Below are 15,058 nucleotides of genomic sequence, written 5' to 3' on the forward strand. Positions count from 1 at the left end.
TGGAGGCACAAGAGACCTCGAATAGCTAAAGCAATCTTGTACAACAAAAACAAAGCCGGAGGCATCACAATACCAGACTTCAGGACATACTACAGAGCAGTTGTAATTAAAACAGCATGGTACTGGTACAGAAACAGATGGATAGACCAATGGAACAGAATTGAAACACCAGAAATCAACCCAAACATCTACAGCCAACTTATATTTGATCAAGGATCTAAAACTAATTCCTGGAGCAAGGACAGTCTATTCAATAAATGGTGCTGGGAAAATTGGATTTCCACGTGCAGAATCATGAAGCAAGACCCCTACCTTACACCTTACACAAAAATCCACTCCACATGGATTAAAGCCCTAAATCTACGACCTGACACCATCAAGTTACTAGAGAACATTGGAGAAACCCTTCAAGATATTGGCACAGGCAAAGAATTTCTGGAAAAGACCCGGGAGGCACAGGCAGTCAAAGCCAAAATCAACTATTGGGATTGCATCAAATTGAGAAGTTTCTGTACTGCAAAAGAAACAGTCAGGAGAGTGAAAAGACAACCGACAGAATGGGAAAAAATATTTGCAAACTATGCAACAGACAAAGGGTTAATAACCAGAATCTACAAAGAGATCAAGAAACTCCACAAAAACAAAACCAACAACCCACTTAAGAGATGGGCCAAGGACCTCAATAGACATTTTTCAAAAGAGGAAATCCAAATGGCCAACAGGCACATGAAAAAATGTTCAAAGTCACTAGCAATCAGGGAAATGCAAATCAAAACCACAATGAGGTTTCACCTCACACCGGTTAGAATGGCTCACATGCAGAAATCTACCAACAACAGATGCTGGCGAGGATGTGGGGAAAAAGGGACACTAACCCACTGTTGGTGGGAATGCAAACTGGCCAAGCCACTATGGAAGTCAGTCTGGAGATTCCTCAGAAACCTGAAGATAACCCTACCGTTCAACCCAGCCATCCCACTCCTTGGAATTTACCCAAAGGAATTTAAATTGGCAAACAAAAAAGAGGTCTGCACCCTAATGTTTATTGCAGCTCAATTCACAATAGCTAAGACCTGGAACCAACCTAAATGCCCATCAACGATAGTCTGGATAAAGAAATTATGGGATATGTACTCTTTAGAATACTATACCTCAGTAAGAAACAACGAAATCCAGTCATTTGCAACAAAATGGAGGAATCTGGAACACATCATGCTGAGTGAAATAAGCCAGTCCCAAAGGGACAAATACCATATGTTCTCCCTGATCGGTGACAACTGACTGAACACCAAGAGGCAAACCTGTTGGAGTGAGGTGGACACTATGGGAAACGGTGGCTTGATCAACATAGCCCTGACTGTTAATGAACAACTTAATACATTATCCCTCTTAGTAGTTTTTTTTATCTGTTCTACTTAATATGACTGGTTTAGATCTGTAATTGATGCACAGTTATTCTTAAGTGTTGAAAATTAACTGAAATGTGATCCCTGTTGAACATGGTGGTGGGAATGGGAGAGGGAAGAGATGTATAATTTGGGACATGCTCAGGCTGACTTGCCCCAAGTGGTGGAGTTGGAAGCATACCAGGGGATTCCAATTCAATCCCATCGAGGTGGCATGTACCAATGCCATCTCACTGTTCCAGGTGATCAGTTTCAGTTCACAGTTGGTCATGGTGAAGGGACTGGGAGTCAAAGGGAGCACATAGACAAGTCTAGTACCTGCTAACGCTAACCAATGGAGTAAATAAAGGGGAGAGTGATGCAACATGGGAAGTGAGATACTCAGCAGACTCATAGAATGGCAGATGTCCTAAATAGCACTCTGGCCTCAGAATCAGCCCTAAAGGCATTCGGAGCTGGCTGAAAAGCTCATGAGAGTATTTCAGGCATGGAAAGCCAAGACACTCTGGCAAAAGATCTCTGCGAGTGAGATCCCAGTGGAAAGAACAGGTCATCAAAGAAGGAGGTACCTTTCTCTGAAGGGAGGAGAGAACCTCCACTTTGACTATGACCTTGTCTAAACAAGATAAGAGTCGGAGAACTCAGAGGGCTTCCATAGCCTTGGAAACTCATGACTGGAGCATAGGGAGATTACTGATGCCATAGACAGGAGTGTCAATTGGTAAAGTCAACAACAGGAGTCACTGTGCACTTACTCCTCATGTAGGATCTCTATCCTTAATGTGCTGTACATTGATTTAATGCTATAACGAGTACTCAAACAATATATTTCACTTTGTGTTTTTATGGGGGTGCAAACTGTTGAAATCCTTACTTAATGCATACTAAACTGATCCTCTGTAAAAAAAAAAAAAGAAATTATCAATTCCCAACTTGACTCTCACTGGGATTAAACATGACAATAGGTCTGCTCTGATTTCATTATCATTTAAAAAATCATCTATTATTTTTCACCTTATGTTTCTGTGTGGGAGCAAACTGTTGAAATCCATACTTAATGTATACTAAGCTGATCTTCTGTATATTAAGATAATCGAAAATGAATCTTGATGTGAATGGAAGGGGAGAGGGAGTGGGAAAGGGGAGGGTTGTGGGTGGGAGGGACGGTATGGGGAGGAAGCCATTGTAATCCATAAGTCGTACTTTGGCAATTTATATGCATTAAATAAAAGTTAAAAAAAAAACACCATCAATGATATCAATATTTTTCTTCTCTACTTTTTATAGATTAGAAGGGGAAAAAAATTGTCCAGCTAAGATATTGCCATGAAGCTCCATGAAATCATATTTAAATACAAATTTTCTGATTCTATGGTGATACAGTCATTAAAACATTCCATTTATGGAGCACCAGTGATAGGACAGACAATGGACTGACTCAGTGATTGTACAAGAACATCAGACCTCTTATACTATAGAAACAAAAGAAGGTTCTGAATAAACCATGAAGAGAGATCTTCAAAAATGAAATAATGTGAGAATGAATCCATCCCATTGTTCCCATGGCCAAGGTATCAGCCATTCACATTATCTGATAAATAGACTCTGATTTATTTAATTGTCTCTTTCCCCCTGTAAATTCAATCTTTACTCACAACTGAGTTGTTTGTAGGAATATTTCCAATTATTTCACACTTCTATCCTTTTTATCATCCATTTTATTCAAGATAAGCCTCACTTTCATTAGCAGAGCACATTTTAAAGTCACTGTAATCTAATTCAACTCAATCTTCCCATACATTTCTTACAAAATTGAAGCTGATTTAAGTGATACGTGAGTCTATTCCTGAGTAAAATGGCAGTGGATGAGCCCTAATATCCTCCTTTCTTCTCTCTGACAAAACAAAAACACATTTTAGATTAGGAATTTCTCTTAAAGGCTTTCAAAAGGTATTCAAGGGGCCAGTGCTGTGGCATAGCGGGTAAAACAGCCGCCTGCAGTGCCAGCATCCCATATGGGCACCAGTTCAAGTCCCGGCTGCTCCACTTCTGATCCAGCTCTCTGCTGTGGCCTGGGAAAGCAGTAGTGGATGGCCAAAGTCCTTGGGTCTCTGCACCCACACAGTAGACCCAGAGGAGGCTCTTGGCTCCTAGCTTCAGATTGGTGCAGCTCTGGCCTTTGTGGCCAATTGGGGGGTGAATCAGAAGATGGAAGACCTCTTTCTCTCTCTCTGCCTCTTCTTCTCTCTTCATGTAACGCTGACTTTCAAATAAATAAATAAACACTTAAAAAGAAAATGTTATTCAAGTAATTTCTCCTTACTCTATTTATATTATCTAAAAATTAAATATAAAACATTTAGATTCACACTATTTTATTTATTTTTAAAGATTTTTAAAAATTTATTTGAAAGACAGAGTTACAGAGAGAAAGGGAGAGAGGGACAGAGATCCACCATCTGCTGGTTCACTCCCCAAATGGCTGCAACATCGGGGCTGTATCAGAAAAAAGCAGGAATTTGCGTCCTCTTCTGGATCTCCCATGTGGGCGCAGTGACACAAGCACTTGGGCCAGCTTTTCCAGGTGCATTAGCAGGAAACTGGATCAAAAGTGAACAGCCAGGTCTGGAACTGGCATCCATATTGAATGGCAGCTTATCCTGCTTATGCCACAGCACTGGTCCCAATTTTGTTTATTTTTATATTACATTTTTAAAAATTTTATTACATGCCTTAGTAAAAACCTACAGGTGAGTAAAAATCACTTTCTATGTATTTGTAACATTACACATTTAATTTAGATACAAGGGGCCTAATGCTGTAGTGTAGTGGGTTAAGTCTCTGCTGGGAGCACTGGCATCCCATATGGGCTCCAGATCTAGCCCCAGCTTTGCCTCTTCTGGTCCAGCTCTCTGCTACGACCTGGGAAAGTGGTAGAAGATAGCCCATGTGCTGGAGCCACTGCACCTGTGTGGAAGACACAGAAGAAATTCTTGGCTGCTTGCTTGGGATTGGCCCAGCTCTGGCCCTTGTAGCCATTTGGGGAGTGAACCAGTAGATGGAAGACTTTTCTCTCTCTCTCTCTCTCTCTCTCTCTCTCTCTCTCTCTCTCAACTCTCTGCCTCTCTACCTATCAAATAAATAAAATCTTTAAAGAATTAGATATAAAAGAGATTAAAAATGAATTAAAGTATCTGATTTGTGACATAAATGTATCGCAATACCAAGTTAGGGGCCTAAGATCTTTGTTTTTCAAGGGAATCATTGGCTAAACAGGAAACTCTCATTTTGAGTATCACCTCCGAGGGAGTGAATAATGTCATAAAACTGTAGTGAACTTATGCTACCAGAGGCTACCAAGAGCAGCCAGGGAAAGCTTAAGTTTTCGTGCACTGAGACCTACAGGTGTTGATGATTAAGAACATTTCTCCCTGAGATTCCACCTGGAATCTCCTGAATGAGCCAGATAACATTCTCATGAAGGTAGCATTGACTTATTTTGAAACTGGGGTTATCACAAAACTCCTGCATTGTTGACAAAGGGCTATGACTATACAGCCCCTTCAGGACATTGAAGGCTGGGAAAATGTGTTCACACGTGAGCAAGTTTGGATCCCAGGTGTTCTTGCTTCCTGATTTTACACTTTTCCCTGTAGTGTCTCCTGCATGTGTCAATCCCAAAGTCAGGTGACATGGCAACTGTGGGCCAGCTGGGAGATGAGCTCATTGTATCCTTTTCATATAGCCTCGTGGAGCAAGTCTCATCTCACAACCATAGCCTCCCTGCAGATTCAGCTAGGTGAGTGCAGGCTTGTCAGCTCCGTCAGAGGTGGTGAGTGCTCCAGAGGGAAGTAGGCTGCATGGATGTTGTAGGAAAATCTCGATGCACGTAAGAAAGTACTGCTCTCATTATGTCACCCTTGATTCTTAGAGGTTCACAAGTGAAATCAGAAGATGGCTTCAAACACGACCATCAATTTTATAAGGTTATAAATTTTGCAATAAAGAACATTTATAATTAACTGATTCAATGTTTGAACTGGAATTTATTTTTATTGCACTTTAATACTTTTTCTCACTTTCATTTACTATATGGCTAATGTGAACTTTTATATTTCACAAAACATCAAGTCTGGCTTAATTCAGATGGCTTGACTTTAGCCATCAGTCTTTTTATAATTAGAATACTTTAAGATACTTTAGGTATTTTGAAATAATTTAAATCTTTATTTCATAAAATATTCGATTTTTAACTTGAAAATAATTAAATTATAGGAAGTCACCCAAGAAATTATTTTTCTGCCATTATAATAATTACCTGTAGAGAGATTTTATTTTCATTACCATAAAACTATTTGGAAATATAATATTCTGCTCATTTTCAAATTTTGGTCAAGCTAATAACAAACTCAGTGCATGTACCACGAGTTAAATGAGTGCCATAAATTATATTCTCTGTTATTATTTTAGGTTTTCTAAATAAACTCTGATTTCTAACAATGCTATGTATATTAATTTGGGTGAAGTCATTTGTGAAAAGAGAAAAATAACAATTTTAAGAACACAGTTTTCTATTTGAAAAAGTAACTTTTGTACATGTGGTGTTCATTTTTAAAGTTTCAAATGTTGGACTGATCTTTGAAATATGCTTTAAAATGATCAGTTGATTTCAGTTTTGTTACTGAATCATTCTAAGTTTTATGCTAATGTCTGAATTCAGCAAGTCTCCTGCGTGGCTTTAAATGTCACAGCGTAAAGTGCAGAGTCTCAGAGAGGAGAAAAGCACTGTATTGATCTGCTGCATAGCATGAGACTGTTTGTCTCAGTGTCTCAGCAGCCTTCATGTAGTCCCTGCATTTTGGCAGGGGACTAACAGAGGGGGCACCTGCAGCAGAGAGAACAGGTTCTCTATTCCCTTTCACCCTCTCCTGACTGTGATGCACAGAGAAGCAGCAGTGAAATACTTTGAAGCCTTCAGAAAAAGTGCTATACTTTGCACATTTCCTACCAAATTCTCAAAATTTCTTTGAATTATGAAAAATGCTGTTCATAGAATATGGGCAGATTCTTGAAACAAATGTTTTTGATTTGTATAATTTAACAATGAAGCAAAATACTATTTGTAATATATGTTATATTTGCATATAGGTATTATCTAACCCAGGCAGAGTTTAATAATCTCTATATAAATGATATCATATCTAAAGTAACATTTCTTTGAAAATTAGATATTATAGAGATCTTAAAAATTACAAATTGTTGTATTTAAAAGTAGCCCATTTATTTTTAAAAAGGTTTCTTTATTTTATTGCACTCTCTCTGCATCCGATCTAAGCTCACAGATTTAGTGGTCAGTCTTTGTTCCTGGTATGACTAATTGTGCTATTTTCTCTACTGTAATCCTCAACTATGTATAATCTTGGGGAATTAAAATATTAAGAATGAAGAAAGAAACAATACAATGGCAATGGACATGATGTACATTATCTGTTTTCTAAAAATTTTCATAGGGATCATCCTCAGCCCCAGAACAAACTAGTGAGAGCTTCTCAAAGTAACGGCTAAGCCGTGCATTCGCATTTATATAATTTAATGAGGTTGGAATCCATTCTCCTTTACACGTAAAGCAACCTATATTTGTTCTCTTTGGATTTGGTCTGTGTATTGGCGTATTTCCTTTCTTCTGTTGTATGCACCAAGTTATTCCAAATCCCATAATAGTTTGCAAGTTAGTGTTTGCAAATTCAACAAATTAAATTAAAGGAAACCCACATAAATTTAAATTGCAAGTAACTAATGACTGATATTTTAGGAAAACCATACAATATGTATCTCTTTATTGTGATAGGAGGGAATTGGGATGCACATTTGATAAAATAAGTCTGAAATTCATAGTTAATGGGTACCCTGAATTTTGTCTAGCAATCTCTACTCCAAGGAACCATGGTTCTCTGAAGTCTAGCATCAGCACCAATGCCCTTAGAGCTTGACTGAAATAGAGTACATGCACTTCTGTAGAGGAATGCTTGCAAGCAGTGGTAGGCATGCATCAGAAACAATGAGGCAGATATAATGTTGGGTCAGAGAACAAATGCCAAAATTGTTGCCTATAATATTTTCCTGATATAATTTATGATCTCTTTGTTTTGTGGTCATTATACATGAATTACCTTAATAAAATAATTCAGGTATATATTTTTAAAACAATACTTCAAATATTAGTGACCTGTGCATTACTATTTTGTACTACTACTACTATTTTGTACTACTACTACTGGACCTTTAAAACTTGGAAACCATAGTGTTTGTATCATTAAGTTAATATGATTCTTATGCTTCCCCTGGATTCAACCTGGGAGCAGAACCATGTTTGCTTATTGTAATTTGTTGGAGGTAGCAAAATGTTGATTAACTGACAATTCAGATATGCATGTCTGAGGCCAACATTGTGGTTCAGGGAGATAAAATGCCCAGTTACAATGCTGATATCCCAGATCAGAATGCCCATTTGATTCCTGGATTCACTTCTAATCCAGCTCTCTGCTATTTTATCTGGGAAGGCAGCATATGATGACAAAAGTTCATGACCTCCCACCCCATATCCCTGTGGAAGACTGGAAGGAGTTCCTGGCTTCTGTATTCAGTTCAACCAACTACTGTCTGTTGGGGCCATTTGTAGAGTAAACCAGTAAAGAGAAGATTCTTTCCCTCTCCCTTCCAAATAAACAAATACATAAATTTAAAAGTTGCATATGTCTATTTAGGAGAAAAAGCTTTGTGATGGTAGAGTAACAGATAACCAAATCCATGGACTTTTCATTATAGATCTGTTCGAACACAGCTACAAATGTCTAAATATGAGCCATTTCTATTTTAATTTACATATTTATACTGATGGGTCTACAGTGCTTAAAGTGGCTCTAAAACATAATTGCACATTCATCATCTTCAAAAATGAAAGGGACTGTGCTAAATTGCTGTTTTCCTCCTTATCATGTGCTAATTTTTTTCTAAATCTTCAGTATGATTTAAATGCCCCCTCTGAAACTCATGTTGAAATTTAACCTGAGTTAAGTTTAAATGTGTTGCCCCTCACTCTGTACCTACACTTTTTTCCATGGAACAAACAACAAGGCCATCATCATTTGGAAGTCCCTCCATCTTAAGTTTTTCAACCTATGGAATGCTGAGGGAACACTTTTCTGCTGTTTGTAAATTATTATCTTGTAGCACCATAAAATCAAATCACATCTCCTAGAATAAATCATTTAGTTAACATAATTATACCCATAACAAGGCAATCACATGCTAAAGTAACTGTGAAATTGTAACATTGCAGCTGCTTAAATAAAACCAGAAAGGAATTAATTTAAGTATTGAGGATCCAAGAATTTTTAGAAGTAAGATAGAGTATCTATATATTAGTTAAATTCCCTATATTAATTAGATTAGCAATAATAATGTCACCATGTGATAATTTTGATGCAATTTCATGTATAATTCACAATGAAGAATTTATGATGTTTTCCTCTTGGTGACTGAAAGCTAGACTTTGACAATATCTTCCTGAATAGAAGAAAATTCAAAGAAGGGATTTCTGGGATGGAAACTGAAACCAAGATAGCTCCAGGACCATTGTGAAGATAGGAAGATAGAAAGCAAACTTCTGGTAGGCAGAATAATTCTTTCTGATGAAATGAGACCTATCATTTTGTGTGTTTACTTTTCAGATATGCATGGTATTAAGATGAGCATTCTTGATGTTCCTGTTGCTGTTGATAAATATCTTCTTTTTCAAGCTGGCATTGGAATCTCAGCCAACACCCTCCTCCTCCTCTCCCACATCTTCACACTCCTGTTGGATCACAGGCATAAGCCCACTGACCTGACCATTTGTCACCTGGCCTTCACCCACATAATGTTGCTCCTTACTGTGCTGTTTTTGTTCTCAGCAGACCTGTTTGAGTCAGTGAATGTTTGTAATGACTTGAAGTGTAAAGTTTTGCACTACACAAACAGAGTAATGAGGGGCCTCTCCATCTGTAACACCTGCCTTCTGAGTGTCATCCAGGCCATCACCATCAGTCCCTTCACTTCCTGGTTGGCACAGTTTAAATACAAATCAAAATATTTTATTTCCTATTTCCTCCCCTTCATATGGTTAATGTGTTTGTCTTTCAGTACTATCACACTCATCCACACTGTGGCATCTTCCAATGTGACACAGATCAACCTGATGGCTTTCACTAAGTACTGTTCATTTTTCCCCATCAACCATGGCATCATGGCCTTGATAATCACACTGACAACATGCAGGGACGTCTTCCTTGTGGGAGTCATGCTGCTCTCAAGTGTGTACATGATGACTCTCCTGTCCAGGCATCAGAAGAGGTCCCAGCACCTTCACAGCACCAGCCTCTCCCCAAGATCCTCCCCAGAGAAAAAGGCCACCCAGACCATCCTGCTGCTGGTGACTTTCTTTGTGGTCATGTACTGGGTGGACTTCATCATCTCATCCTCCTCAATGATAATGTGGGCATATGACTCAGTCATCCTGTTTGTGCATGGTTTTGTGGTCAACTTATATGCCACTGTCAGTCCACTGGTGCTTATTGGTTCTGAAAAAAGGATCATAAATATTTTGCAAAATATTCCATGGAAAATCTTAGAATTTTAATAAATCAACAAAAAAGTGGCCTTGCAGAATGTGTGTGGTGCAGCATTTAGAGCCCTCCTGGGGTGCCCACCTGCCATTTTCTATGTCTGAGTTTAATTCCTTCCTGTGTTTCTGATCCAGCTTTCAGCCAGTGCACACTCTGGAGGATGGCAAGTGCTGGATCAAGTACTTGTGTTCCTATCACCTATGTGATTGGGCTAGCAGAGTTCTAGGCTTCTGGAATTGACCTGGGCTACTCCTTGGCAAACACATTTGAGTACTGAACCAGCATGTGTATGATTCTCTCTCTCTCTCTCTCCCTCTTCTTCTCCCTCTCCATCTCCCTCCCCTCTCCCTGTCCCTCTGTCTTCTTTTCAAATAAAAAATATAATTTTTAAAATGGCCTTCTTGAAATATATTTGTTTTACATTATATAAATTATTCTAAAAGACTAGGTTGCTGTATAATTAATTCAATTGCATGTGATTTTCATTTTCTTATATCTAAATACTTTGAAACCTATATTGCCCAGAATTTACATTTTCTTCAATTCAAGACCCACCATGATTTAATATTTCTGTATGTTGACAATTTCCTTACTCTTACTTTTGGAGTTCAGACTTTCACACAAGAAATGTCTTCATTCTTCCTAAAGTGAACATTTTAGAAATAACCAGGTGTATTCAAATTGCTCATGTTTTTTACATTTGAACTTTTCTTATTTTAGTTATTAATTAAAATGGGCAAATAATCAAGTCTTGCATGGCTATTAATTTGTCATATTTTATTAATCATCATTCTAGCTATCATATAATTGCATTTTCTATTTATTTATTTATTTGCATGCATTTCATAAATATACATTAGGAGCATAGTAAAACATTGTTGTTTAGTACTATAATTTGGCAGCTCACTCTTTTAGTTCCTTAATCCTCTAGGTACCTGAGTTTAATTCACTATTGTAAGTGTGCATTGTGTACTTCCTTACTTTGGTACATTTTGTACTTTCCCAATACAGCTGATCAAATTTATCTTTCCTAGCTATTATTTTACTTTATTTTTATTGTTTCAATTCTTTCATTTTGCAGTTGATATTTATTCAGATATTTGAAAAGACATTCCAATAACTAACCTCTTTGAGCCTTCATTCAATACTTATTTATTTGAATGCTTCACTTTTTCTTTTGACAGGCAGAGTTAGTGAGAGAGAGACAGAGAAAGGTCTTCCTTCCATTGGTTCACCCCCCAGATGGCCGCTACAGCCGGCGCTGCGCCGATCCAAAGCCAGCAGCCAGGTGCTTCCTCCTGGTCTCCCATGTGGGTGCAGGGCCCAAGCACTTGAGCCATACTCCCCTGCCCTCCCAGGCCACAGCAGAGAGCTGGACTGGAAGAGGAGCAACCGGGACAGAATCCGGCACCCCAACCAGGACTAGAACCCTGGGTGCCGGTGCCACAGGCGGAGGATTAGCCAAGTGAGCCACGGCACTGGCCTTCAATTTTTCCAATTTGATTCTCCTCTTTGATATCATAAGTCCTTGTTTATTCCTGTTGATGAGAGGGCAGTTTACATGACACACGCAGGTTTTAGTATCAAATGAGCAGCCAGTATCCAGAGGGCAGCACTTGCCTCAAAGTTTGATTTTTCTCAGTTCTGTTGTTGATTTTTGTTTGATCCTAGGGAATGTCGTATTTTTTCTTTTGTTTCTCTTGAACATTTTAAAGATTTTTATAACTTCCTGAGAGCATTTAGTTGTATTGGAAGAGTTTTGGAAACAATGAGTTAGATGTTTTAGCATATGCACTTGCACACCAAATGCACACACATGTGAGTATAATATTTTAAATAGATTGCTTGTGTCAGACAATAGGATCCTGTAAGAAACAACAGGTTTTGGGCTGATGCTGTGGCACAGCAGGTAAAGTTGCTACCTGTGACAGCAGTGTCACAAATGGGCTACTCCACTTTTTTTTTAGGATTCATTTGAAAGTCAGAGTTAGAAAGAGAGAAGAGAGATTTCCCATCCACTTATTCACTACCTAAATGGCCACAATGGCTGGGGCTGGGCCAGGCCGAATCCAGCAGCCAGGGTTCTCGTTGAGGTCTCCTCAGCACAAGGGCTTGGGCTATCCTACGTTGCTTTCCCAGTCATGCTAGCAGGGAGCTGGCTTCAAAGTGGAGCAACAAGGCAGGACTGGAACTGGCTCCCATACTCGATGCCAACACTGTAGACAATGGCTTAACCCACTACATCACAGCACTGCCCCCACCCCCGGCCTCTGCGCTTTTCATCCAGCTACCTGCTAATGCTCCTGGGAAAGCAGTAGAAGGCCAAGGTACTTGGGACCCTGTAACTCATGTGAGAGACTTGTGTGATGCTCCTGGGTCCCAGCTTCAGCCTGGCCCATCCCTGGCTGCTGCAGCCATTTGAAACTAATCCAGTAGGGGCCCATGCTGTGGGATAGTTAGTTAAACCTGTGCCTGCAGAGCTGGCATCCCATATTACTGCTGGTTTGTGTCACAGCTGCTCCACTTCTGAACCAGCTCTCTGCTTATGGACTAGGAAAGCAGTGGAGGATGGTCCAAGTGCTTGAGCCCCTGCACCCACATGGCAGACCTAGAAGCAGCTACTGGCTCCTGGTTTTATATTGGCTCAGCTCCAGCCATTGCAGACATGTGGGAGAATAAACCAGTGGATAGAAGACCTCTTTCACTTCTTCTCCATAGCTTTTCCTGTAACTCTGGCTCTCAAATAAATAAATAAATCTTAAAAAATAAAGTGAACCAGTAGATGGAAAATCTCACTCTCTCCCACAATCTCTTTCTCTTTCTATACCTCTTTCAAATATATAAATATTTTAAAAAGGAAATATCAGCTTACTTATTAAGGAATATTTCATGACTACAATACATACATGAATTATTTGTAGATCGAAGTGTATTTTAAATGTTTTGTGAATTGGATTTGCACTAATTATAGATTTCTAATTCTCTATATTAGTGATCACTATAACAGTCATATTTAATACTTACAAGCATTTCCTTATTTTATAAAGTTACTGACCAGAATTTGTTAATGAATTGAGGTGTAGAGTCCAATAATTCTAATTCCCACATAGCACTTTTTCTTATTCCTTAAAAATAATTTGTTTGGATGTTTCATTTGACACAACTGTTAAATATGATAATCTTAAATAAAATCTGTTTTTGTCCAAAAGACTTGTCAGTGGCTCTTTGGTTTGCAGTTCTGTTATTTCATAGTTAATAGAAAATAGGATTTGTATATTTATTGTATATGACATTATTGCCTCCTAAGCCTTGAAATTTTAGGAATGTATTCCTAGTTTGTGGAAGTAACATTCACTCTCGGTTTGTAGCAGGAACTCATACAAAGAGGCAGGACACACTAAAGCTGTTAAGAAAAAACAGCTTTATTCTTCTGCCAGCTGGCTTAGAGGAGAGTTTGGTCTCCAAATTCTGGTCCCAGAACTAAGCAGAGCTTTGTCTTGTATACCCTAGCACAAACAACGATAAGTCTCCTAATACATATTCAGTTATAGAACTTTTTTTTTTTTTTTAACAGGCAGAGTGGACAGTGAGAGAGAGACAGAGAGAGAAAGGTCTTCCTTTGCTGTTGGTTCACCCTCCAATGGCCGCCGCTGCAGCCGGCGCACCACGCTGATCCGATGGCAGGAGCCAGGATCCAGGTGCTTTTCCTGGTCTCCCATGGGGTGCAGGGCCCGAGCACCTGGGCCATCCTCCACTGCACTCCCTGGCCATAACAGAGAGCTGGCCTGGAAGAGGGGCAACCGGGACAGAATCCGACGCCCCGACCGGGACTAGAACCCGGTGTGCCGGCGCCGCAAGGTGGAGGATTAGCCTATTGAGCCACGGCGCCGGCCCGAGAACTTTTAATCAGATATTTTAGTGCTATTGCACTGCCCATACAATTGTTACAAAAAGTCACACCTGTGTGCACCTCTGCTGCTTAATAGGTTGGGTGTTAGCAGGAATCTGGATCAGAACCAAAGGCTAAACCTGATATGAGGCATTCCAATATGGAGTGCATGTATCCTTACTGCAGCATAATTTGCTGTAGTGCTTCTTGTTAAATACAAAACAGTAGTATATAACAATCTAGATCTATGTCTATATATCTATGTGAATCTGTGTGTAAAGGATATGTCCTATGAGACAAATTAGTACTATTCACTATGATTTGTTAACTTGTCACATACTCAAACTGTTCTTCATTTACAATTTTTTTTACATATTTTCTTGTTTGTTTCATTATCTAACTTTTGACACAAAGAGGATGTTACATCAATTTGCCTTCTTGAAAAGGTACAAAGTCAAAAGGCACAATTTATCAGTTTACATTATAACAATAATTTGTTAGTCTCATCCAGGAAGTTTCAGAAGCACATGGAGTAGTTATAATTATGTTCTCCATCCTATGGCAGGATAAAAAGAAACAAGTTATTCATAGAAGACATAATTCTTCCTTCTTTTACTGTATGTTTATTGTATCAACCTGCAAGAAAATTTAGAAGGGCAAACATTAGAAATTATAAGAAAATCTATAAAGTTATCAGAATTAATTCATAAAGAAACATATTAATTGACGTATAACATGGAAAGAAATTAATTAATTTTCAAATCTTCATGGAAAGGCTATGGAATCCCATATATAAGGAGTATTCAAAAAGTTATTGGTAAATGCATGTTACAAAAAACCTACACATGATTTAAAAAATGCACTACAATGAATTTCTCTTTGTTAAAAATGGATCTATTTTATTTGAAAGACAGAGCTATAGAAAAATGGCCACAATGGTTTGGTCTGGACCAGGCCAAAGACAGAATCCTGTGAAAGGAAGAGCTGATTTTTTTTTTCCAAAAATAAACAAAATTGATACTCCTTCAGCTCAGCTAACCAAAAGAAGAGGGAGAAGACAAAAAAATCAATAGATTCAGAGATGAAAAAAGAAATGCAAC

At 38.6% G+C, this 15,058-nt stretch overlaps 1 protein-coding gene across 1 annotated transcript; it reads left to right on the top strand.

Moving 5' to 3' along the window:
- The first annotated feature begins 9,153 nt into the window (after window positions 1-9,153).
- ORYCUNV1R1663 (vomeronasal 1 receptor oryCunV1R1663) lies at window positions 9,154-10,083 on the top strand. The gene has a single exon (NM_001167338.1). The coding sequence runs from the start codon at window positions 9,154-9,156 to the stop codon at window positions 10,081-10,083; it is 930 nt and encodes a 309-aa protein (NP_001160810.1).
- The last annotated feature ends 4,975 nt before the right edge of the window (window positions 10,084-15,058 follow it).

This window comes from Oryctolagus cuniculus, chromosome 19 (genome assembly GCF_051225735.1).
Source record: "Oryctolagus cuniculus isolate XC-2025 breed Fujian yellow rabbit chromosome 19, ASM5122573v1, whole genome shotgun sequence".
In the NCBI taxonomy this organism is placed as follows: Eukaryota; Metazoa; Chordata; class Mammalia; order Lagomorpha; family Leporidae; genus Oryctolagus; species Oryctolagus cuniculus.

Excerpts from the sequence above, each read along its gene's own strand:
- ORYCUNV1R1663 (NM_001167338.1), top strand. The coding sequence starts at position 9,154 with ATGAGCATTCTTGATGTTCCTGTTGCTGTTGATAAATATCTTCTTTTT.